The sequence below is a fragment of the Podarcis pityusensis genome (assembly GCF_964106645.2).
Source record: "Podarcis pityusensis genome assembly, chromosome: 7".
NCBI lineage: Eukaryota > Metazoa > Chordata > Lepidosauria > Squamata > Lacertidae > Podarcis > Podarcis pityusensis.
The window spans coordinates 815,162-836,021 of NC_138031.1; the positions used below are offsets into that span (position 1 = coordinate 815,162).

Below are 20,860 nucleotides of genomic sequence, written 5' to 3' on the forward strand. Positions count from 1 at the left end.
AACCCTTCCCTCAGTTGCTCAACTTCACTCTGAGTCTGATGGATTACATCACTGAAAGGCAGAGGAGCTTTTCCCGCATCCTGACGCCAGAGATCCGGAAACACATGGAGCCAGCGTATGCAGGTGAAGAATGGCATAGAAGGGCCGGGGTGTGTGTGTGTGATGCTGTCCGAGATGGCTCTTGCTCTGCCCCCATGGTGGGAGGCAGCTGGAAACCGCAGGAGGGGAGATCAGACCCTGCTTTGGGGTTTCCCACAGGATGCGGGACTCAGTGAGCACCCTTTGGCCTTCTCTTAAGCTCTTATGGAACTTCCTAAGCTCTTAGGTTCTTATGGGAACCCCAGGAGGGGAGAGCGCTCAAAGTGTGATGGGCAGTCTCTGAGGAAGCTGGGAGGGTTTTGCAGTATGGTAGGATCCGGTCCATCAAGGAAGTCTTGGGGGACAGAGTCGGGGGGTCCCACGTGTCAGGGCTCTGCCTTGTGCTGATGTGCCACGTGCTTCCCCTCCAGCTTGCACCCAGATGTCTGGCCCCGGCTACTTCCAGCGCATGAAGGCCTGCATGGAGCATTTCATCATCACGGAGAAACACACCATCTTCGATTCGGCTGCAAACTTGCTGCAGGAGCGGCTGAAACTGCTGCAGGTGAGTTTGTGGGCCGTTCCAGAGAGCAGAGAAACCCTAGTGGAACTTTCTGGGGGTGGCGTCTTGCCTTGGCGCTCTCCCCTCATTCCTCTGTAGGTCTCTGACTGATAGGATGATTGGTTCCGCGCTCCCTTCTCAGTCGGCAGGAAACTGGAAGTCAAGGACCATAGAATTGTAAAGTGGGGAGGGAACCCAAGGGTCATTAGTCTGCGATCTGCCAGGGCCACAGGACCTCCCCACCTGTGTCTCTCTGTTGGAAGGAAAGCCCCCGTGTTGCGCGCAGGTGGCTCTGAGTGCCCCCCCCCCGCGCGCTCATAGCGGGGCAGGCGGTAGAAGGAGCAGGGAGGGGGCTGCTTCTAGGGCCAAGTGCCTCAGTGCGGCGCTGTTTCCTTCCAGCAACACATCGGAGCAAGGTTTCAGGATTTGGCCCAGGAGCTGCAGACATCCCTGAAAATGCAGCTGGAGCCGCTGCTGAAGCCTGTGCAGAAGAACGCAAAGATAACCTCAGGTACGGCTGTGTCCCCCCCCCCCGCAACCATGCCCCCCCCTGCCCTCAGAGGGACATGCAGCCTTGATGCTCCAGGGGTGGAGGCAAGTTTTAGAAACTCCTCTTTCCAGGACCATCTTCCGTTGAATCCAACCATTCTCTGGGAAAGTGCAAGCGGGCGGCTATTAATGTGGGGTTTCTGCCACTTGTCTTGGCCTGGCCTGCGTCTTACGGTGCCCTGCTGTGTCACTGGCATCTCAGGTCTTCTGGGCATCTTGGGTCCCTTCCCATTCTATGATAATCGGTCCATGAGGGGGGAGCACCCATCCTCTGCTTAAAGGCCTCCAAGGAAGGAGAGCCCCCCCCCCCACCTTCTGAGGGAGCCCCTTCCACTCTCAAACAGCTCTTACATGCAGACATTGGAGCTTTTTAACTTCAGCAGGTTTACTCCGAGTAGGGCTGTGTTTCATACCACCTTATATACGTAATAAGCGTTAGGAAAAACAGAGTCCACGGTGTCTGGTAGCCAAGTGGGGGCTGCTTTTTCTTATGCTTGTGGGTGGGAATCTTGCCAAGGGGTGAGGGGGGCATTTCCTGCGCCCCTGCCACACACGTGGCCCACTTCTGTGCGTGAAAAAGATTTGAGGGTTGCTGATTCTTGGACGTAGTTCGGACGCACCTGTTTGGCTCCTAAGTCTTTGCTTGCCAGGGGAGGGGGAGGCTGTGGAAGACCCCGGGGGAAAGAAGGTGTGTGGGGTTCAGGTGGGCATGTCTGGGTTTGTGGGGCCTTAAGAGAGAGATTAACGGGCTTTTTGGGTTCCTCCCCCCCCAACAGAATTAATGACCATCTGCGCCAAGGTTGACAAGATTTGTAGGCGCTCCTGCGTCAGTTACATCCTTCCCTGCCCCACACAAGGAGAGGACACTTTCCCTGAAATGAGGAGGGGCCTACAGGGGAGTCAGGAACCCCCGAGCTCCTTGGCCACATGCGTGGATGTCCGGATCGGAGCCGTCTCTCTCGCACCCGTCCAGGTAAAAGGAATTAACATCCGATACCCTTTCAAATGTGTTTCTGCAGGGACGGGGGTTATTGGTTTGCTTTCGTCCTGGTTTTTATTATGTATTTTGCTTTTTTATCTTGCGTTTTTGTGTTGTGAACTGTTCTGAGATGTGCGGGTGAAGGGTGATGTACAAATTCAATAGGCTGAGCCTTGGGACGAATCCCAGAGGAGCCCCTTCTGTGCCTCCTGTCCCAAGCAGGGCACCCCCTTCTCTGCCTCTGCCTGATTTTGCTTCCCCACCTGAATTCGGATTCTTTGTGTTTTGATCGGAGGGATGCTCCAGGATCTGTTTTAGGAAACAAAGCCGCAGGTTAATCAGAATTTTATTTTTAAAAAACGTTTCTCTACGTATATTTAATTGTAACATAGCACAATATAACTTTGTGTAACTCACTATACAGTTGTACCTCAGTTTAAGAACAGTCCAGTTTAAGAACGATTCAGTTTACAAACGTCGCAAAACCAGAAATAGTGTCTCGGTTTGAGAACTTTACCTTGGTCTAAGACCAGAATGCAGGGTTAAACCACAGAGCCTAAGACTTGCCGATCAGAAGGTTGGCGGTTCGAATCTCCGCGACGGGGTGAGCTCCCGTTGCTTGGTCCCAGCTCCTGCCCACCTAGCAGTTTGAAAGCACGTCATAGTGCAAGTAGATAAATAGGTACCACTCTGGCGGGAAGGTAAACGGCGTTTCCGTGCGCTGCTCTGGTTCGCCAGAAGCGGCTTAGTCATGCTGGCCACATGAGCTGTACGCCGGCTCCCTCGGCCAATAAAGCGAGATGAGCACCGCAACCCCAGAGTCGGCCATGACTGGACCTGATGGTCAGGGGTCCCTTTTTACTCAGATGTTTAGAAACTTTGTATGCACCTTAATTTGCTGTAATACCTTCTGTTGCCCCTCAACCCTCTCAGGTGACTCTGTACCCGTTTGGCTCCAAGAGGGCAGGGGAGTTCCTGCAGCCACGGCTGGAGAAGAAGCACGAAGGCCAGGCCGCAGCGCCTGGGGCAGGATGCGGCCCTGCTGGGCTCCCCTCTCAGAGGTAAGCTGCTCTAGAGGAATTCCTGGCGAGTAACAGAATCACAAGATTTTAGAGCTGGGGGGGGGGGGAGCTCAAGGGTCCCGGAACCACAGCTAAAAAGACTCCAGCTACAGGAATGCCTCCTCGCGCTCCAAAAGGGCCAGATCCAGGGCGCTTGACGCGAGTTGCTGGTCTGCCCTGGGACTTGCCAGGAGAGCCCCGGGCTGCTCTTGGGCCATTCATCCGTGTTAGTCAGGAGAGGAGCTGGGGGGGTGCGGAAGAGAGGAGCCCCCCCTTGTGTTGGACGTGGAGGGTGGGGCTCATGCTGGTGCTTGAGCTCTTTCCCACCTTGGCTTTCTCCAGCTCCAGGGGGACCATGGAAGCCAAGCCGGGGACCTCCCCTCCGGCCCTGGAGGGCTGCCAGCAGGAGACAGGCCTTCTCTTTGGAGCCCCTCCGCCCCACGTAAGTGCTGCCCTGGGACCCAAGAGCTCTGGTTGAAAGCGTCTTCTCGGAAGGAGGAGTCATAATAATAATAATTTATTATTTATACCCCGCCCATCTGGCTGGGCTTCCCCAGCCTCTCTGGGCAGCTTCCAACAAAATATTAAAATACTGTAATACACCAAACATTAAAAGTTTCTCTAAACAGGGCTGCCTTCAGATGTCTTCTAAAAGTCTGGTACAGTGGTACCTCGGGTTAAGAACTTAATTCGTTCTGGAGGTCTGTTCTTAACCTGAAACTGTTCTTAACCTGAAGCACCACTTTAGCTAATGGAGCCTCCTGCTGCCATGCCGCCAGAGCATTATTTCTGTTCTCATCCTGAAGCAAAGTTCTTAACCTGAAGCACTATTTCTGGGTTAGCGGAGTCTGTAACCTGAAGCGTATGTAATCCGAGGTACCACTGCAGTTGTTGATCTCCTGCAGTCCGTGAACCTGTTGGCCAGGATCCCTTTTAACGGTGCAGAGTTCACCTGTGGAACTCCCTCCCACAGGATGGCCCCTAACCTGGATGGCTTTGAAAGAGGATTTGGCAAATTCATGGAGGAGGAGAGGGCTCTGGATGGGCTGCCCTTTGTCACAATGGCTCTGCCCTTCCTTCACCCTCCAAGGCAGCAGCAAAGCTTCTGAATAACAGTTTGCGGAAACCACAGGGTGGGGGGTGGGGGGGGCTCTTGTGCTCAAATCCTTTTTTGTTGGATGGAGAAAGATTCTCTGGGAGGCTAGTCAGAGTCATAGCTGTCAACGTTTTCCTTTTTTAAGGGAAATTCCCTTATTCCAAATAGGATTCCTGGCAAGAAAAGGGAAAAGCTGACAGCTATGGTCAGAGTTCTTTTTTTTCTTTATGGCTTCAGATGACTTGAGAACCATAAACGGCAAACAAAACCCCCTGCTTCCCCCCCCCTTGTTTCGCCCCCCCCCCCCAGGTGCCTGTGAAAGTGGAAAGTGAGCAGTTTGCCATTCCTGGTTCAGCAGGTAAAACACACAAGAATTACTTGGATGAAGTGGGTGGTGCAGCCCCCAGCAGTTCCTGACAGGTGTCTGTCCAAGCTCTGTTTGTAAATGGCCCCTTTCCCCGGTGCCTCCCCAGGGAGGGAAGTTTGGCAGGGGACGAGTGCTGTTGTTCGGCTTCAAACAGTTGGCATGGACTCAAAACGAGGACTGGGTTTAATAGTAGTTATAAGAGGGGGTTTTTTTTAAGTGGTGGGGCAGGGAAGGAAGCCTTCATGGGGGTGGAAAAAGTGCTGCCTTTGGACAGGAAGGGGCCTGGCGAAGGAGAGGGGTTCTGGCTCAGTGGTTCATTCTAGTGCTAGAGAGCAGAGCAGGGAGGGAGGGGGAGCCTGGGCCAGGGAGATGGTGGTGGTGATTTCATAAAAATTATGCACAGCTTGTCTGAGGGGGAAAGAAGCCCTTCAATGTTTACGGGACCCCCTCTCCTGGTCTGCCCCGCAGAGGACCTTAAGGCCCATGAATAATCATTGTAGCATCAATTAATTGTTTTAAATTTGTTGTTAGGTGCCCTGAGCCCGGTTTCTGAACCAGGAAGGGCAGGATATAAATAAAATATTATTATTATTATTATTAAAGTGGTTTGCAAAAAAAAGATAAATCACTCAGAAGATTTAACTATAATTTAAGGGCATAGCAAAAGACTAATAGCAGATTAAAGCTCACACCAGATTTCTAAGCATCTGGGCCGGCTTGTTGGAACAATGTTTTTAGCAGGCACTGAAAAGAGCTCAGGGAACGCGCCTGCTTCATATCAATGGGCAGGGAGTTCCGAAGTGTAGGTGATGCCAGGAGACGGCCTTGGATTTCAATTGCCTGCAGGCCATTGCTTTGCCGTTCCCATCAAGTCTCATTCCTCCTTCTCCTCCTTCTCCAAACGGCAGGTGTCCTCCACGTCTGGGCCGAAGAGGGACTCTGGGGGAAGCGTTCGACTCTCAGCGCCGAGAAGGAAGAGGCGAGTGGGAAGCTGAAGGCTGAGAAGATGGAGACGGGCCCTCGCCCTGCCGGCGCCCCCTGGATGACCCACTGAGGTCTCTTGGGTTGGAAGCCTCCCGCTTACAGAGGGACCTTGCAGGAGTTTCCTGCAAAAGCTGCCAAGCCCATTATTTCCCTCCCCAGGGAGGCTGTGTGTGTGGCTCTTTCTCTGCATTTGACAACCTGGAGCCGAGAGCCACGTTGGCAGAGCAGAGACAGACACGAGAGCGGTGGGGGGGGGGCCTCTTGCAAGTTCATGGCTGCCAAGCTGGATCATGGGAGCCCCCCCCCCCCCACAATGCAGATATTGCAAGACAAATCTTTCAGAGCCCCTCCGTGCTTTATTTAGAGCTTCTGTGGCGTCTTCTGGGTGAAATAAGTCGGGCAGGCTGACCATCACTCAACACAACATAATGATGTTGGCATGGAGTTGTGTTTGTGGACTCAGTGCTTGGGATGGGGGGGGGTGTTTGTGGATAAGCTGGCTGCCCAGAGCTGGCGGGGGCAGCTCTGCGTTGGGAGTGCAGGAGGAGCTCCTGGGGCAGCTGTTGGCCCCCTGATCCCAGCTGCCCCCCCCCCTTGCGGTCAAAGGGTGAAGCGAAAGAGCCCTTTCTCTCCGTCCTCACTGTTTGGATGGCGCAGGGTTTCTCCTGCCTGCCCTGTTTTTCAGGAGCTGCCCTTGCAGGCTGAAATGGGGGGGGCAGGGAAGGAGCCCTGGTTTTCTTGCACCTTTGCCAGGGGGGGTCCTGTGTTTTGCCCTCCACAAGCAGCTACAAAACCTTCTGGTCACTCCCACACCAACATCTCCCCTATTTGAATCTCCTGTCTTTTTTGGGATCTCAATGAGGGAGATCCACACACTTACCTTGTTGGTTTTTCAGCAATCTTTCTTTCTCTCTCTCTCTCTCTCTCTCTCTCTCTCTCTCCCCCGCTCCAATATCTGCAGTTGAAGCGGACAGCAGCCTGCAGATAAGGCATTCTGACCAGAGGAAGCCTTAAGAACTCTTGCCTTTCTCGCTGTTTTTCCTCTCCGCTTTGCCCGCCTGGCAGCTGAGAAGACTTTCTTTCTTTCCAAAGCCACGTGTTCTTGAGAAATATTTACACCACAAAGTGCTCCTTAACTTTTGTGGCTGTCAGCCTCTTTCTGTTTGCAGGGCTCCCATCGCTCCCCATTGCCATTTTTCTGGCATCCTTCACTTCTGTCTCTGCCTCCTTGTGCTTCTAAAACAAAAGTTCTAAGAATTTCCTGGCTAGTTAACTGAGGGTCAGCAACTGAGCAGCCCAGTGGGGGGGGCACTTTATTATTATTATTATTATTATTATTATTATTATTATTATATTACTACTACTATTTGTATCCCACCTTTTCCCCTAACAGAGATTCAAGGTGGTTTACAGAGTAAATCTGCATTATTTTGAAAGTTGCATAAAGTTTTGCATTAAATGTTTGATGCTTGACAGAACTGACCACATTATTTGGCTCTTTGGGGGCATCGGGTTCCAGATTAAACTTCCTGGGAGAAACAGCACCCCAAGGCCTCACCCCCACTTTGCTCTGCCCTTTCCAGGCACAGGTCTGGGCTTTCCAGGAATGTGTGCCAGCGGGTTTTGTTTCTGTCCTGGTACTTTCCCTGGGAAAATCCACATTTCACCACAAATTGTAGCCCACAGCAATCCGCAGAAAGGCCATTGGCCGTTTGCTCCGATTCAGTGGTAAAATGCCGCTTTTCCTGGGGAAAGCACTGGAGCAAAAAAGAAACCGCTGAGACACAGACCTGGGAAGGCCAGACCTGTTCCTAGAACCAGGGCACAAAAGGGAGTCTGATGAGCTCAAAGATGTGATTCAGGACATTTACAGGACTAATAAAGCATGTTTAGTAACATGAATGTCTGCTGAGTGGTTCTTGTTCCTGCCAGGCCCGCCTTGTCTGGCTGTGAATCAGGCCAGAAACGGTGTGGGTTGGCGATGGGGGCACCATGGGGGCACCCATGTGGTGGCAACATGTATTCCAGAACAAGGTTTTCTTCTTGACTTAAACTCGGTGCAACAGGTGAAACAGGTTCCCTGATCTGGATATAGTAAGGAGCGTGGAATCCTACAGAGTCCAAAGGAAGCAGTTGGCAGAGTCGAGGGCTGGGGAGTTTATAGAATAGTAGAGTCGGAAGGGACCCCAAGGCTCATCCAGTCCAGCCCCCAAGTGTGCTCGTGTTACTTGTACCAGAGGACTCAAGTGTGTCGATCTCCTGCCATCTTTGCACATCTAGCACCTTTTGCCAGTTTGCATTTCTTGGTAGTATTGATCTGATGGGCAGAGATCTTTCCTATTCTACTTCATTCAAGAGGGTTCTGGAAGCTTCTCTGCGTAAAAGGAAACAAGCAGAGGGTTCATGATGTTTGGGTTATTCCTTCTGGGAAGCTGAGTACAGGTGGCTTAAAGTGGTTCTCTTATCTCTTCTGTCAAGGCGCCTGGGTTTCACTTTCTCTTATCTTCCTTCTAGTGTGATGTTCTGTACATAGTATATATAGTGTTAAGCTTTAGTCTTACGATAACTTATTGCAAGTTTAAGTGAAGTCTGCTGCAACTGGATTTCTTACGGACTGTACCAATCCTGAATGTATAGGATTTGTGACCATTATGCTCATTTGCGTTCAGTAGCAGCAAATCTCTCCTGGATGAAATATTAATTGCCTCTGGTCTATTTTTTTTGAATCCTGCAACCTGTTTAAGTTTTTACTCTGCTAACTATACGTCGGAGTTCTGCTCTGGATCAATACTGAGTAGAATTTATGACACCTTTACTCCCCAAACAGTTCCATTTCACCCGAAGGAATGTGCTCCCAAGCTAGAGGTCGCATTGGGCAAATCGGAAATGTAAAAGTGCACCAGTTCCCCCTCCTTCTCCCCAAGCAGGCTTGAAGGATAATGCAGAATATAGTCCTACGAGGACCATCTTGGTACTGAGCATGAAAGCACTCTGAACATGCTCAGAGACTGGTCCTCTCCAACCTTGGCATTGATGTCAAAGGATGGCAATAGTCATGGCCTTCCCTCTCCCCAGACACATTTTTGAGGGGGCCCAGTTGTGCAATGGGTTGGTGGTTCTGAGAGCTGGAGACAGCGCCATCAGGGTGTCTCTTGGAAACAGCAGCCACCTCAGTGCTTCGCCCACTCCTCTTCCTGGGGATGGAAGAGCCTCAGTCTGAACGCATAAAGGGAGGAATCGGCTGGATGGGGGCAATGGAGGGGAACTGCTGTTCCCCCATCATAGTTTGTCAGGTTTAAGCGTTTTTGTTAACTACTTAAGACTTTGCAGTGTTAATATGTGACCTGCCCCCGCCCCAAACACCAACACCCAGGAGAAGGTGAAGGCCTGACCTTGACGGCCCCCATCCTGCGGGGGGTTAGTGGCTGGCTGGCTGGCTTGTTCTGAGCCTATGGAGAGGCGAGGGCCAGGGCAGCTCAGAAAGACCCCCAGGAAGAGGAGTTTTCTGACACTTGAGTGGAATGGACCCCCTTGGAAGATGCCGGGCTCTCCTTCCTTGGTAAGCAGAGGCTGGGTGTCCCATCTGTCATGTGTGATCTGGTTGAGATCCCTGCATTGGGCAGCATACAGTATAAAACACATTGGGTATAAGTTCCATCCCCCCCCCCCCCCCCCAGTATTCATTACTTAGTAGGGACAGTATGAAAGGGACCAAAGGATGGAATCTCTGAAAGAAAATACTGTTAAAGACTGATTTTGCTTAAACATGCTATGTCAGATTTGGGGACCCCTGGGGATGTTGATATGCAGGAGAAGGGGTGTCCTTTGGGTTCAGAAAGAGGGAAGCAGCAGCTCTGTATTCTTGAGGGAGGGGGGATGTAAGGCTCTCTGGTATTTGGTATGAGAATAACAAGTCTGGGAGAAAAGATAAGAACATGCTGTGTTTGGGCTTAAGAATTGCATAGCAAGACTGGGAGGGGAGCGTGCTGAGCCTGGGAAAATGGACTGAGGTCTGTTTTGTGAAAAGGGAATTGCACAACAAGGTAAAGCAGACTTCCCTGGATGTTTATGGAGTCTGTAAAATCTTAGTATTGTTAATTAGAATGCAGCAAACGCAAAAAGGCAGGATGATTAAGTTGTATGGGAGGAAATATGATTTGAAATTATGACTAATGGGTCAATAAAAAAAGATTAATTATATTTATTTAATAAAACAGAAAAAAAGATTATATTTGATTAATTGAGGAAGTAGTTGGGTAAATGTCTAAACAGGAATTGAGCTTGTGTAGTCAATGGAAATAGTTTCTAATGGTTTTCCATCCATTCCTAAGAAAAAGTATTTTACTGTGAGCAGCAAAGGAGGGAGGGGAAAGATGCATCTTGGAGGCGGGTGGAAAGTCTTTTAAAAAATTGGTGTTAAATTCGGATTAATTTGCTGATAATTTGTTTCAAATTTGGAAAATTATGGTAATAAAAATTAATTGCCAAGACAAAAAGAGATCCCTGCCTGCAGGAGCTTGGACCCTCGAGGTCCCTTCCAGCTCTACAGGGCTGGGGGTCCGGGGATGTCAGACCCAGATCTCCGCTGGTGTCAGCAAAAGAGCCTGTCCTTTCCCTAAGAAGGGCAGCAGACCCTCATGGCCATCCCAGGAGAGGCTCCCGCGACGGGAGAACAGAGGGTCAGTGTGGAAGGAGCCTGAAATATACTGTGCTCAGAGCCATGTAGTGATTCCATGCTCTTATTGCATCTTGTAAACAGTGAATTGAATTTCCCCCCAAAACCTCAGGCTTTATATGCATTATTTACACAATGGGTCCCGTGTGATTGGCTGACTCTGCTTCCCTCCTGGGGCCCGATTGGGCTGCTCCTGCAGGCCAATCCGGTTGTTGCAGTCTAGGATCTTACCTGCCTAATGGGCGTGATGGGAACTTTGAGGGGAGGGGTGTTATGTACTGAGCTAGGATCCTAGAACCATTGACATTCTTCAGCATCTCTCCTTGCGCCCGAAAATATCTTGACTGTTCCCTACGACACAATAATGGAATGGCTGAAGGGGAACTTCTCGCATTCGTAATCCTCGACCACTGAGGGCTGTGGCGAGTAGTGCCGCTTCAGCCATTCCATTATTGTGTCGTAGGGAACAGTCGAGATATTTTCGGGCGCAAGGAGAGCCCTGGCGATCTTGAATGTTTCCTCTCCGCAGATGCTGAAGAGTGGCGCCCTCTTCTTGGCTGCGTTGGTGAGGTCCTTTGCCTCCAGGAGAAACTGGAAGTGGGTGGCGTATCCTCCCCAGTCTCCTGAGGCCGGGCTGGACGGCATGAAGCTTTTGTCTGTTGCCATTCTGGGTCCCGGAACTGTCGCCTGGATGTGTGGTGCGACGCAGCAGGGTGGCCAGTGGTGGGCTGTGGTGCGGTGTGTGGTGGTCAGCTCAGCAAGAGCCCAGCTTTGTCACCAGTGAAATATACTTTGAGTCCTGTACATAGCTGTCAACCTTACCTCCTTTTTTTTGCGGGAAGTTCCCTTACTCCAGCACTGCTATCCCGGATGGTTAGATCTCCCATACGCTGTCCCCAAGACAGGTGAGGCTGCTGATCCCTTATTTTCAAATCTGAAAGTTGACAGCTATGGTCCTGTAGTGATTCCATGCTCTTATTGCATCTTGTAAACAGTGAATTGAATTTCCCCCCAAAACCTCAGGCTTTATATACATTATGTACACAATGGGTCCCGTGTGACTGGCTGACTCTGCTTCCCTCCTGGGGCTGCTCCTTGTTGCATTCTAGGATCCTGCCTGCCTATTGATCTCGGATCCTGGCTCAGTCCACACCAGAGCCCCTCGGCCCCCCTGTCACGCAGAGAGGAGGCAGAACGAGAATCCCCGGAGGGCCAGTTGCGCCCGCAGCTGCCAAAGCCGCCGGGGAGCCCTCGGGAGGGTCAGGCGGCTGCAGCCTACAAGTCCCGGCGGGCCTTGCGCTCGGGCGCCGCTTCTCATTGGCCCGGCGCATCCGGGTCCTAGGCTTCGCTCTCCGCCTCGCGCAACGATTGGCCGATCTCCCGCCACCCCGGAAGAGGCTCGGCGCGTGGCGGCTGCGGAGAGGCAGGTGAGGAGCCGGGGTCTCTTCTTGCCGTGTGCGCGCGCGCAGAGGGGCAGGGGCGCGCCCCCCAAGAGGAAAGGGTCCCACACTCCCCCCTCAAAAAAACCGAGCCCCGTCGCTGGCAGGCGCCTCTGCATTCATGCCCGGGGCAGCCCTTTCCCACGTGGAGGTCGCGTGCGGGGCCAGGCGCGCATCTCTCGCGCATTCCGATCCTGCCGCCAACACCCCTCGAAAAGGCCAGGGTTGCTTCCTGTGTCCTTTGCATCGGGAGCTGCTGCTGAACCAGCCCCGCAACACAGCCCGGGGGGGGGGGACTGGTTCCTGCTCAGGGCAGGGATTGGGGTTTGCTTTTCCCAGAAAGAGGAGCTGCTCTCCCTCGTCCCAGGCCCCTCGCTCCTCCTTCCCAGGGATCCCTGTCGGCTTTTCAAAAACTTCCCACTCGCTTGCCTGGCTCAGATCTTCTTGCAGTTGCTTCAACCTCTTCTAAATCCACATCTTCAAATAAACGCAGCACAGACCCAGCGGAGACAGCTCTGCCGTCCGTTCAAGCCCCTGGTCCCAAGCCGCCTTGTAGGGAATCCACCTGTTTCAGACCCTGGAGGGGCAGAGAGCAAAGCATCTCTCTTGAAAGGCAGCCAGCGGCTTCAGAGGCCAGCGTTGCCGGGACCAAGGCTGGCCAGGAAAGAGTTAATCACCCCCCTGCGGAGCCGCTTCAGGGATGCCCTCATTTGCACCCATGCAAGACATGTCCCCCCTGGCTTGGCCCTCCATGCTATGCACTTTCTGCTGAGCAAGAGAGAATCTTTCATCCACCCTCAACCTGCTCCCAGAGCTGCCCTCTGCCTGCATCCCATCAGCTGCCACAGGCCAGGGTTGGTCCAGATGACCCTCAGGGTCCCTTCCAACTCTACCTGAGCCCCCCCCCCACCTGCCTGGAGATTCTTCCCCATTGAGCCACAGGAGAGCAGCTCTGTCGGATCAGACCCCTCAAGTCCCAGCCAGCCCAGAGTCGCCTTCCCTCCTGCACACAAAGGCAGTATCAAGGAATTGGGGAAGGGGCCCTTCCGGAGAGAAAATGGGCTTCTCACTCTCTCCTATTGCCAGAGCTCCTGGGCAGCCCCTGAAGCTGAGTGTTGGGAGGTCCAGGGCAGACGGAAGAAAGGCTTTCTGGACGCAGCCCAGGGATAGACTGTGGAACTCCCTCCCCCAGGCAGAGGCAGAGACAGCCCCCCATCTGAAGGGCTTTGAAAGACACATTCAGGAAGAAGCAGCTGGCTCTTGATGTCACCACAATGGTTGGCTCTGCCCTTCAGAGCTGGAAGGCAGTGGGTGCCTCTGATGTCCTTTGGGGCATCTGGCTGGTCAGGGTGAGAACAGAATCCTGGGCAAGATGGGCCAATGGCCTGATCCAGCAGGCTCTTCTTGGGTTCTTAGGTGTTTTTTGCCTGTTGGAGACCCCCAGGCAGGATCCGAACCCAAGAGCAGCCCTCTCCCCTCCTGGAGTTTCCAGCAACTGGGATTCAGAATCCTTGCTGCCTCCGATGGCGGAGGCAGAGCAGAGCCCTCTCCTCCTCCTCCTGGGAATTGTCTAATTCTCTGCTGAAGCCATACAAGTGGGTGGCCACCACTGCTTCCTGCAGGAGGGAGTTCCACAGGTTAGCGATGTGCTGCACGAAGAAGGACTTGCTTTCATCCATCCCAAATCTTCCCACATTCACCTTCATGGCATGTCCACAAGGTCTAGTCTCATGAGAAGGAGGGAAACTGTTCTATCCACTCTCTCCCTGCCTTGTATAATTCCATAAACTTGCATCCTGCCTGTTTTTCTTTTTTATTATATATATACATCTAATTGGTTTTTTTAACATATCATTTCCAGCAATCATATAACATAACTTCTTATCTTATACAATATTTTAGACTTCTGTCAACTCCTCTGATGATTTTTCGTTCTTTATCACTTATTCTGCATTTCTTAATTTCTCTATTACTCTTAATTATCATTAACTAATAACTCTCCTCATATAGTCTTTCTTGCAATATTTCAAATAGCCCTCCTTACAGAACTTCTTGCAGTCCTACTAGCGTAATCTGTTCATTACAATTACTTTTCAAATAGTTCATATATTTACTCCAGTCTTCTCAGAATCTCTGGTCCCACAGGTTTCGAACCTTTCCTGTTAATTTATCTAATTCTGCGTAGTCCAGGATCGTGCCTGTTTTTCAAGGATTTATTTTTAAGAGAAAGGGTGGGAGGAAGGGGGATCATCAGGAAGCACCCTCCCTGCGTAGTTGGGGTCTCCGACCACAGGCCGGCTCATGGAGTGCCCTCTCTCTCTGCAGACCCCCCCCCCTTTTTTCCAGCATGGCAGAGCAGCCGACCCACGAGCTGCTGGCGTTCCTCCGCCCAGATACCCGTGTGGACCTGAAGGACCGGGCCACGCACTATGTGATGGGGCTGACAGGTGACCCGGAGGGCAGGCGGCTGCTGGCCTCGGAGCCGGAACTTGTGTCCGCCCTGCTAGCCCTGACCAGCGACCGCTCCCCCTGCATGGCCACGGACGCTTACCTCGCCCTCATCAACCTGGCCACGGAGCCCGCTGCCCACGGGGCCCTGAAGGAAGGGCTTCCCGTCCTGCTGAAACGCTTGCTGGATCCCGCCTTCCCCATGGCCAACGAGGTCTGCACGCTGCTCTCCAACCTGTCTCGGGAGGAGGCCTCGTCCAGAGCGCTCTTGGCCGCCCTCCAGCAGGAGAGCCTGGGGGGGCTGCCAGCCCTGGTGGACGCCTTCTGCTCCGAAGACTTCAACCCCGAGGCCTCTCTGCACTACCTGGGGCCCTTGCTGTCGAACCTCAGCCAGCTGCCGGAAGCCCGAGACTTCCTCTTGGACAGATCCAGGCAGGTGTGGGAAGGGGGGGGCGCTGGGGTCGAGGGGGGGGTTATGGGGTGCCTCTGCATGTGGAGGAATTGCTGAGGGGGGGTTGCCGTGAGGACTGTCGAGAAGAAAGCGGGAATAGCAAATATATAATAGTCCCAACAGAGGCAGGTTCTGAAAAGCATGAAAGGAGATTCCAACTAAGCATCAGGAAGAACTGACAGTGGAATAATAATAATAATAATAATAATAAATTTATACCCCACCCTCCCCAGCCAAGACTGGGTTCAGGGCGACTAACACCAGGTATAAAAACAACTGATTGAAATACAACTTAAAAAACAAGACTAAAATGCAACATTAAAATGCAGCCTCGTTTCAGCAGGAACTCAAAAACTTTTTAGGGGATGAAAACGTCAAATCTTCAGCAAGGCCAACTATCCAGACTGGTCCTACATGGGCCAGAAAAAGGCCAGGGAAGTCCCCAAATAGGCGCTCCATCACAGAAGGAGAAAGGAAAGAGGAGGAGGGGATCAAGTGGATTCCAAGCCAAAGGCCAGGCGGAACAACTCTGTCTTACAGGCCCTGCGGAAAGAAATCAGATCCTGCAGGGCCCTGGTCTCATGAGAAAGAGCGTTCCACCAGGCTGGGGCCAGAGTTGAAAAGGCCCTGGCTCTGGTTGAAGCTAATCTGACTTCCTTAGGGCCCGGGACCTCGAGGGTGTTGCTGTTTATGGACCTTAAGGTCCTCCGCGGGGCAGACCCGGGAGAGGCAGTCCTGTAGGTACGAGGGTCCTAGGGAACAGATTCCCATGAGAGGTGGCAGACTTTAAGCAGAGGTTGGATGGTTATCTGCCATGTAGGAGTTAATTGAGATTCCTGCATTGTAGGGGGTTGGACTGGATGACCCCCAGGGTCCCTTCCAACGTTACAATTCTCTGATTCTATGTTTCCTCTCTGAATTTGGTGAGCTGCCCCCCCCCCATCCACCAATTTGTTCTAAGGCAGCTGGGAGGGGGAGCTTCTTTCCCCCAGGTGATACAATTAGTAAAAAGGGACACAGGTGGCGCTGTGGTCTAAACCACTGAGTCTCTTGGGCTTGCCCAAGGTTGGTGCTTCGAATTCCCAGGGTGAGCTCCCATTGCTCGGTCCCTGCTCCTGCCAACCTAGCAGTTCAAAAGCACACCAGTGTGAGTAGATAAATAGGTACCGCTCCTGCAGGAAGATAAACGGTGTTTCCGTGCTTTCTAAAACCAGGAAAACTAAAGAGAAAACAAACAGAAAGGATGGAGCTCTGACAGGAGGGATCTACCTGGGCAGGGAGAGGTCATTCTTTTTTGGAAGGGAGGCCTTTCATTCAGCGTTTGAGATGCCCCCTGCTTGAGTGACAGGTGCCTCTGATGGGCCTGCAGTGCATTATGGGAGAGAAGGAAGCCCCTGCTTTTCCTTAGGGCTCCTCCTTGACCCCAGATCCCTTCTTCCTGCCAGGTGTGTGGTGCAGAGGTTGCTGCCTTTCACACAGTACTCACGCTCATCCATCCGCCGAGGAGGGGTGGTGGGCACGCTCCGCAACTGCTGCTTTGAATATGGTGAGTGGGGGTGCTGGGGGGGTGCTCTCTTTCTCTCTCTCTTTCCTGGCCCAGATAAACCTGCTGCTTTTCTTTGGCTGTGGGTTGGTGGGGGCTGCTAAATTTGTCCCTGCATCGGGAGTCCGCAGGTCCTGCAGTTTCTGCGCTCCTTTCGCTGCCAGTGCCCCCAGTCTCTTGCAGGGGGGGCTTGGACCCCACCCCAGCAGGGTCTTCTTTTTCTTTTGTTAGAGCGTTTATCAATTTTCCAATAAGAAACATCCAATTAACATATCAATTCATAATCCAATAAAAATAATAAAATAAAATAAAAATCAAATTGTCTTCCGAATTGTAATTTTGATTTCACGGCTTCCCACAGTCTGAACCTTGAAGCATCTCCAAATCTCGGTTCTGCCTCTCCTCTCTCATGGATATTTTCATATTTCCATATCTCGATTTTATCTCTCCAAGTGTCTCTGGCTCTGCGATCCTCAATCATGTCAGAATCCCACCCCAGCAGGGTCTTTGCGTGGCTTGTTTCCCCCAGGGCACCACGAGTGGCTGCTGAGCGAAGACGTGGACCTCCTCCCCTTCCTCCTCCTCCCGTTGGCTGGACCTGAGGAGTTTCCGGAGGACGAGATGGAAAGTGGGTCCCTTTGGGAAGGCCGAGGGAGGGGGGAGATCATGCTGGACCTTGGGGGGGGCAGAGTCTGCCACAGGAAGCCCCAGCGGGGTGGGCGGGCAGGCGGGCAGGGATGTCTTCGCCCCCTCAGTCCTGCGGGGGCCTTGGGGCAGTGGGGCTCCTGGTGAGATGGGACTGTGGGGCGCTGTGGCTGCTCGCTTCTCCCTCTCAGCCTGCGCTGTCTTGGCCCCAGGGCTGCCCCTGGACCTCCAGTACTTGCCAGCGGAGAAGAAGAGGGAGCCAGACCCCGACATCCGCAAGATGCTCCTGGAGGCCATTATGCTGGTGAGTCCCGGCCTGAGATGGCCTTCAAACCCCCCTGGGCAAGGAAGGGCCTTTTACAAAACTCTGCCGTCCTCCTGTCCTCCCCTCCCCTCCCCCTTCTCAGTCTTTGGTTTTAAAAAAACAGACCCTTGGAAAGAAAGATTGCAGCTCTATGCAAACTTAAATCCATGTGGATTGCAGAGTCAGAGAATGTGGATTTTGCCCTCCCTGCCTCCAGCTCTGAAGAACTGAAGGAGAGCATCTGCTGGATGAGGCCAGCACCCCCCCCCCCCCCCGTCCAGCGTCCTGTTCTCCCAGGGCAGCCGCAGAGCAGCCGGAGTGTTTGAGGCACTGCTGGGACCTGCAGGCAGGTTTGCCCCAAAGAGGAGAAGGTCCTCAGTTTGGGTGTTGGGGAGACAATTTGTAGGCCCCACAAGTGCACACAGCTGACCGTTTTCCATCTCACCCTCCTGGCCTGTTGAGCCTCTTCCCTCCTTCAGGTTCCCCCCTCCCCTTACACTTCTAGGTCTGCTGCTGCTTCCAGCCGGCCTGATCCTAAACAGATCCATATTTGTTGGGACCTTTGCCCAGTTCCCCTGGAGGCAGTGCATGGGGACTCTTTGTCGTCCGCATGGAGGAGCCCCTCCCTCGTTCAGCTTCCTCTGGGGGTGCTCGATTCCCACCCTGCGCCTCCAGGCTGACCCTCTGCATGCCACCCCAGCGACAGGCGAGCCTTTTCCGTTTCTCTCCACAGCTCACAGCCACCAAGCCGGGGCGCCGACTAGTGCGAGAGAAAGGCACCTACCTCATCCTGCGGGAGCTGCACAAGTGGGAAAAGGACCCAGGTGTCCTGGCCGCCTGTGAAAAGCTGATTCAGGTGGGCAGGAAGGAGTGGGGGGGGGAAGGATTGGCGGCCTGGCTCCCTCTGGCCACTCAGGCCCAGGGATTGCAGGGAGATGCTTGGGGTGGGGGAATCCCTGAATGGCCCCAGGATGCTCTGGATAGGGTCTGTTGGGGGGGGGGGGCTCCTTTGAGACAGGAGGGAGAGCGAGCAGTGTGACCCATCTGAGAGGGATTCAGGGGGGGAAGAGTCCAACGTATTCTGCTTTAAAGGAAAAGGCAGGTTGATCCCGATGTGTTTAGCTTGGAGGAAAGATGAAAGGAAGAACGTGATGCTCTTTTTAATCAGGAAGCAGGGAGCAGAAACGGCAAATAATCTCCAAGCATCCAGGCAGAGCCCGTGAGGCGGGTGGGCGGCCATTGCCTTTGCTTGGTGGTGGTTGAGGTTTGTGGGGTCCAGTTGGGCTGCTGGACAACTCTCAGGCCACAAAAGGAAGCGGTGCAGAAGCTGCTGAGCACTCAGAATATTTCCCCCCTTTCCGCTTGTTCATTGGAATCCCTGCCCCCTGTTCTGTTTCTGCTTCTGTAACCCCCCTGGGGTGTGCAGGGGGGGGGGCTTTCCACCCCCCCAGGCCCTTCCGGTTTGACCTGATGCTCTTACGCAGCTGTTTGGGGTCGGGACGGATGCTGCTTGGGGCTCCGGCCTGATGGTCCCTTTCCCTCCTCCCTCTGCCCTGAGCAGGTCCTCATTGGGGACGAGCCGGAGGCCGGGATGGAGAACCTGCTGGAGGTGGAGATCCCTGCGGAGGTTGAGGAGCAGCTGCAGCGCCTGGATCTGGAGGAGGAAGAGCAGCAGCAGCAGCAGCAGTGCAGGAGCCAGGCGTCCGGCTCCGAAGGGCTGCAGAGATGAGGCGCAGATAACTGGGACAACAAAGTCCTTCTCTCCCTCTGCGCCTGGCCAGCCTTAAGGCCAAAGCCCCTGAGACTGCAAAGGAGAGTTGGCCAAGGAGCTGGGCCAAGGAGCAGCCAGCAGTGGGGCGACAGAACGGAGCCCCTTCAGGAATGGAGAGGGCAGGAGCTGGAGCGTGGGCCCTCCCTGCCAGCTGTTTGTCCAGGCAGAGCTGGGTGCCCTTCATTTTGATAATATTGTGGTTTTTATGTTGATCTTTTCTGTGAACAGCCCTGAGACATCCGAGTATAGGGTGTTATATCATTTCAATAAGTAAATAATAATAATAATTCTGCCACCACCTACAGAAAGAGGGCGGTGAGTTGGCAGCCCCAATGACTCTACTGCCCTCCAATAAAATGTTTGCCAGCACAGAAAGACCCAGTTTGTATATGGCATTTGATTCTCTGAGGTTCCTGCCCTCCTTCTGGAGTCTGAGCAAGAAGACAGCTCTGTGGGTCTGGCCAGTTCTGCCTGGCCATAGGTGCCCCCCCCCCAAAACCCAGCCGCTTGCCCCCCAGCCTCCTTCCAAGCAGAGTGTCTGCTTCAATGGCGGATGTGCTCCCCACATGTCTTGTGATCCACACCAGCAATGTCTGGCCTGCCTTTCAGCACAAGGACCCCTTCCAGGATGTTCTCCTCCAGACTTCCCCAGCCTGTGGCCTTCTGCGTTTTTTGTACTACAACCCTGGGGTTGATGGGAGTTGTAGTCCAAACATCTGGAAGGCAGCAGGTTGGGGAAGGCTGCTCTGAGCCTGGAAAAGGACGGGGCCATTTCTGGGCTGCCTTCTTGGTCCGTCAGGAATAAGCTGCCTGTTTCCTGCCCAGCGAGCGGGAAGAGTCCTGTTCAAGGCTTCCCACTTGGATGGCCACTGAAAAAACAGGATGCGAGACTAGGTGGGCTTTGGGCCTGATCCGGCGGAAGGGCTCCTCTTAGGTGCAACCCGCCTTCCCTGCTCCTCGTCTGCTCCCCTTCACTCCTCCCCCCCCCCCATTCCAGAGGTCCTCAGCCATTTCCAACATGAGAGACTCTGCTCTGAGCTGAAATTGCAGGGAGCTTGGAATACTAGGAAGAGATGGGTTCAGGCGGCTGCAGGGGCTTAAGGCTGGGCAAAGGGTGCGATCCCACCAAGGGAGAGCAATCTTATCGGCTGCTCTTAGTTGCCTGAGGCTCTTGGTAGCTCACAAAATAGCATTTGCAGCCTTCAGATAGTAGCCATCAACAGCCGACTCCTCCCTGAATGTGTCTTTTAAGGCCCTCCAGATGGGGGGCCGTCTCTGCCTCTGCCTGGGGAGGGAGTTCCACAGTCTAACCCTGGGCTGTGCCCAGAAGGCCTTTCTTCCGTCTGCCCTGGACCTCCCAACACTCAGCTTCATGGGCTGCCCAGGAGCTCTGGCGTTAGGAGAGAGTGAGAAGCCCATTTTCTCTCCCAAAGGGCCCTTTCCCTGCCTGAGGGAGGGAGGGAAGGTGACTCTGGGCTGGCTGGGACTTGAGGGGTCTGATCCGACAGAGCTGCTCTCTTGTGGCTCAATGGGGAAGAATCTCCAGGCAGGTGAGGGCGGCTCAGGTAGAGTTGGAAGGGACCCTGAGGGTCATGTGGACCAACCTGGGCAAAGGGCTGTGGCAGCTGATGGGATCCAGGCAGAGAGCAGCTCTGGGAGCAGGTTGAGGGCGGGAGAAAGATTCTCTGTCTCTTGCTAAGCAGAAACTGCATGGCCTGGAGGGCCAAGCCAGGGGAGACATGTATTGCACGGGTGCAAATGAGGGCATCCCTTAAGCGGCTCCACAGGGGGGCGATTAACTCTTTCCTGACCAGCCTTGGTCCCGGCAACGCTGGCCTCTGAAGCCGCTGGCTGCCTTTCTTTTCTCTCTGCCCCTTCCAGGGTCTGAAATACCGTATTTTTCACTCT

General features: G+C 53.4%; 2 protein-coding genes across 3 annotated transcripts in view; both read left to right on the forward strand.

Annotated features, from left to right (window-relative positions):
• NUGGC (nuclear GTPase, germinal center associated) overlaps positions 1 to 6,589 on the forward strand; it is a 35,682-nt gene extending 29,093 nt beyond the window's left edge. Inside the window, exons 19-26 of one of the 2 annotated variants that reach the window (XM_081014000.1) lie at positions 15 to 123; positions 510 to 643; positions 1,040 to 1,151; positions 1,966 to 2,162; positions 3,102 to 3,229; positions 3,572 to 3,671; positions 4,635 to 4,683; positions 5,601 to 6,589. In XM_081014000.1, coding sequence (XP_080870126.1) covers positions 15 to 123; positions 510 to 643; positions 1,040 to 1,151; positions 1,966 to 2,162; positions 3,102 to 3,229; positions 3,572 to 3,671; positions 4,635 to 4,683; positions 5,601 to 5,746 — 975 coding nt within the window. In that variant the 3' untranslated portion in view covers positions 5,747 to 6,589. The remainder of the gene's footprint in view (positions 1 to 14; positions 124 to 509; positions 644 to 1,039; positions 1,152 to 1,965; positions 2,163 to 3,101; positions 3,230 to 3,571; positions 3,672 to 4,634; positions 4,684 to 5,600) is intronic. The other variant, XM_081014001.1, reaches the window with a different exon arrangement.
• Positions 6,590 to 14,092: 7,503 nt separating this feature from the next.
• On the forward strand, positions 14,093 to 19,327 carry HGH1 (HGH1 homolog). The gene is made up of 6 exons (XM_081013148.1): positions 14,093 to 14,670; positions 16,135 to 16,235; positions 16,762 to 16,860; positions 17,090 to 17,181; positions 17,915 to 18,037; positions 18,743 to 19,327. Exons 1-6 carry the CDS (start codon positions 14,138 to 14,140, stop codon positions 18,908 to 18,910), a joined length of 1,116 nt encoding a protein of 371 aa, XP_080869274.1. The 5' UTR covers positions 14,093 to 14,137; the 3' UTR covers positions 18,911 to 19,327.
• The last annotated feature ends 1,533 nt before the right edge of the window (positions 19,328 to 20,860 follow it).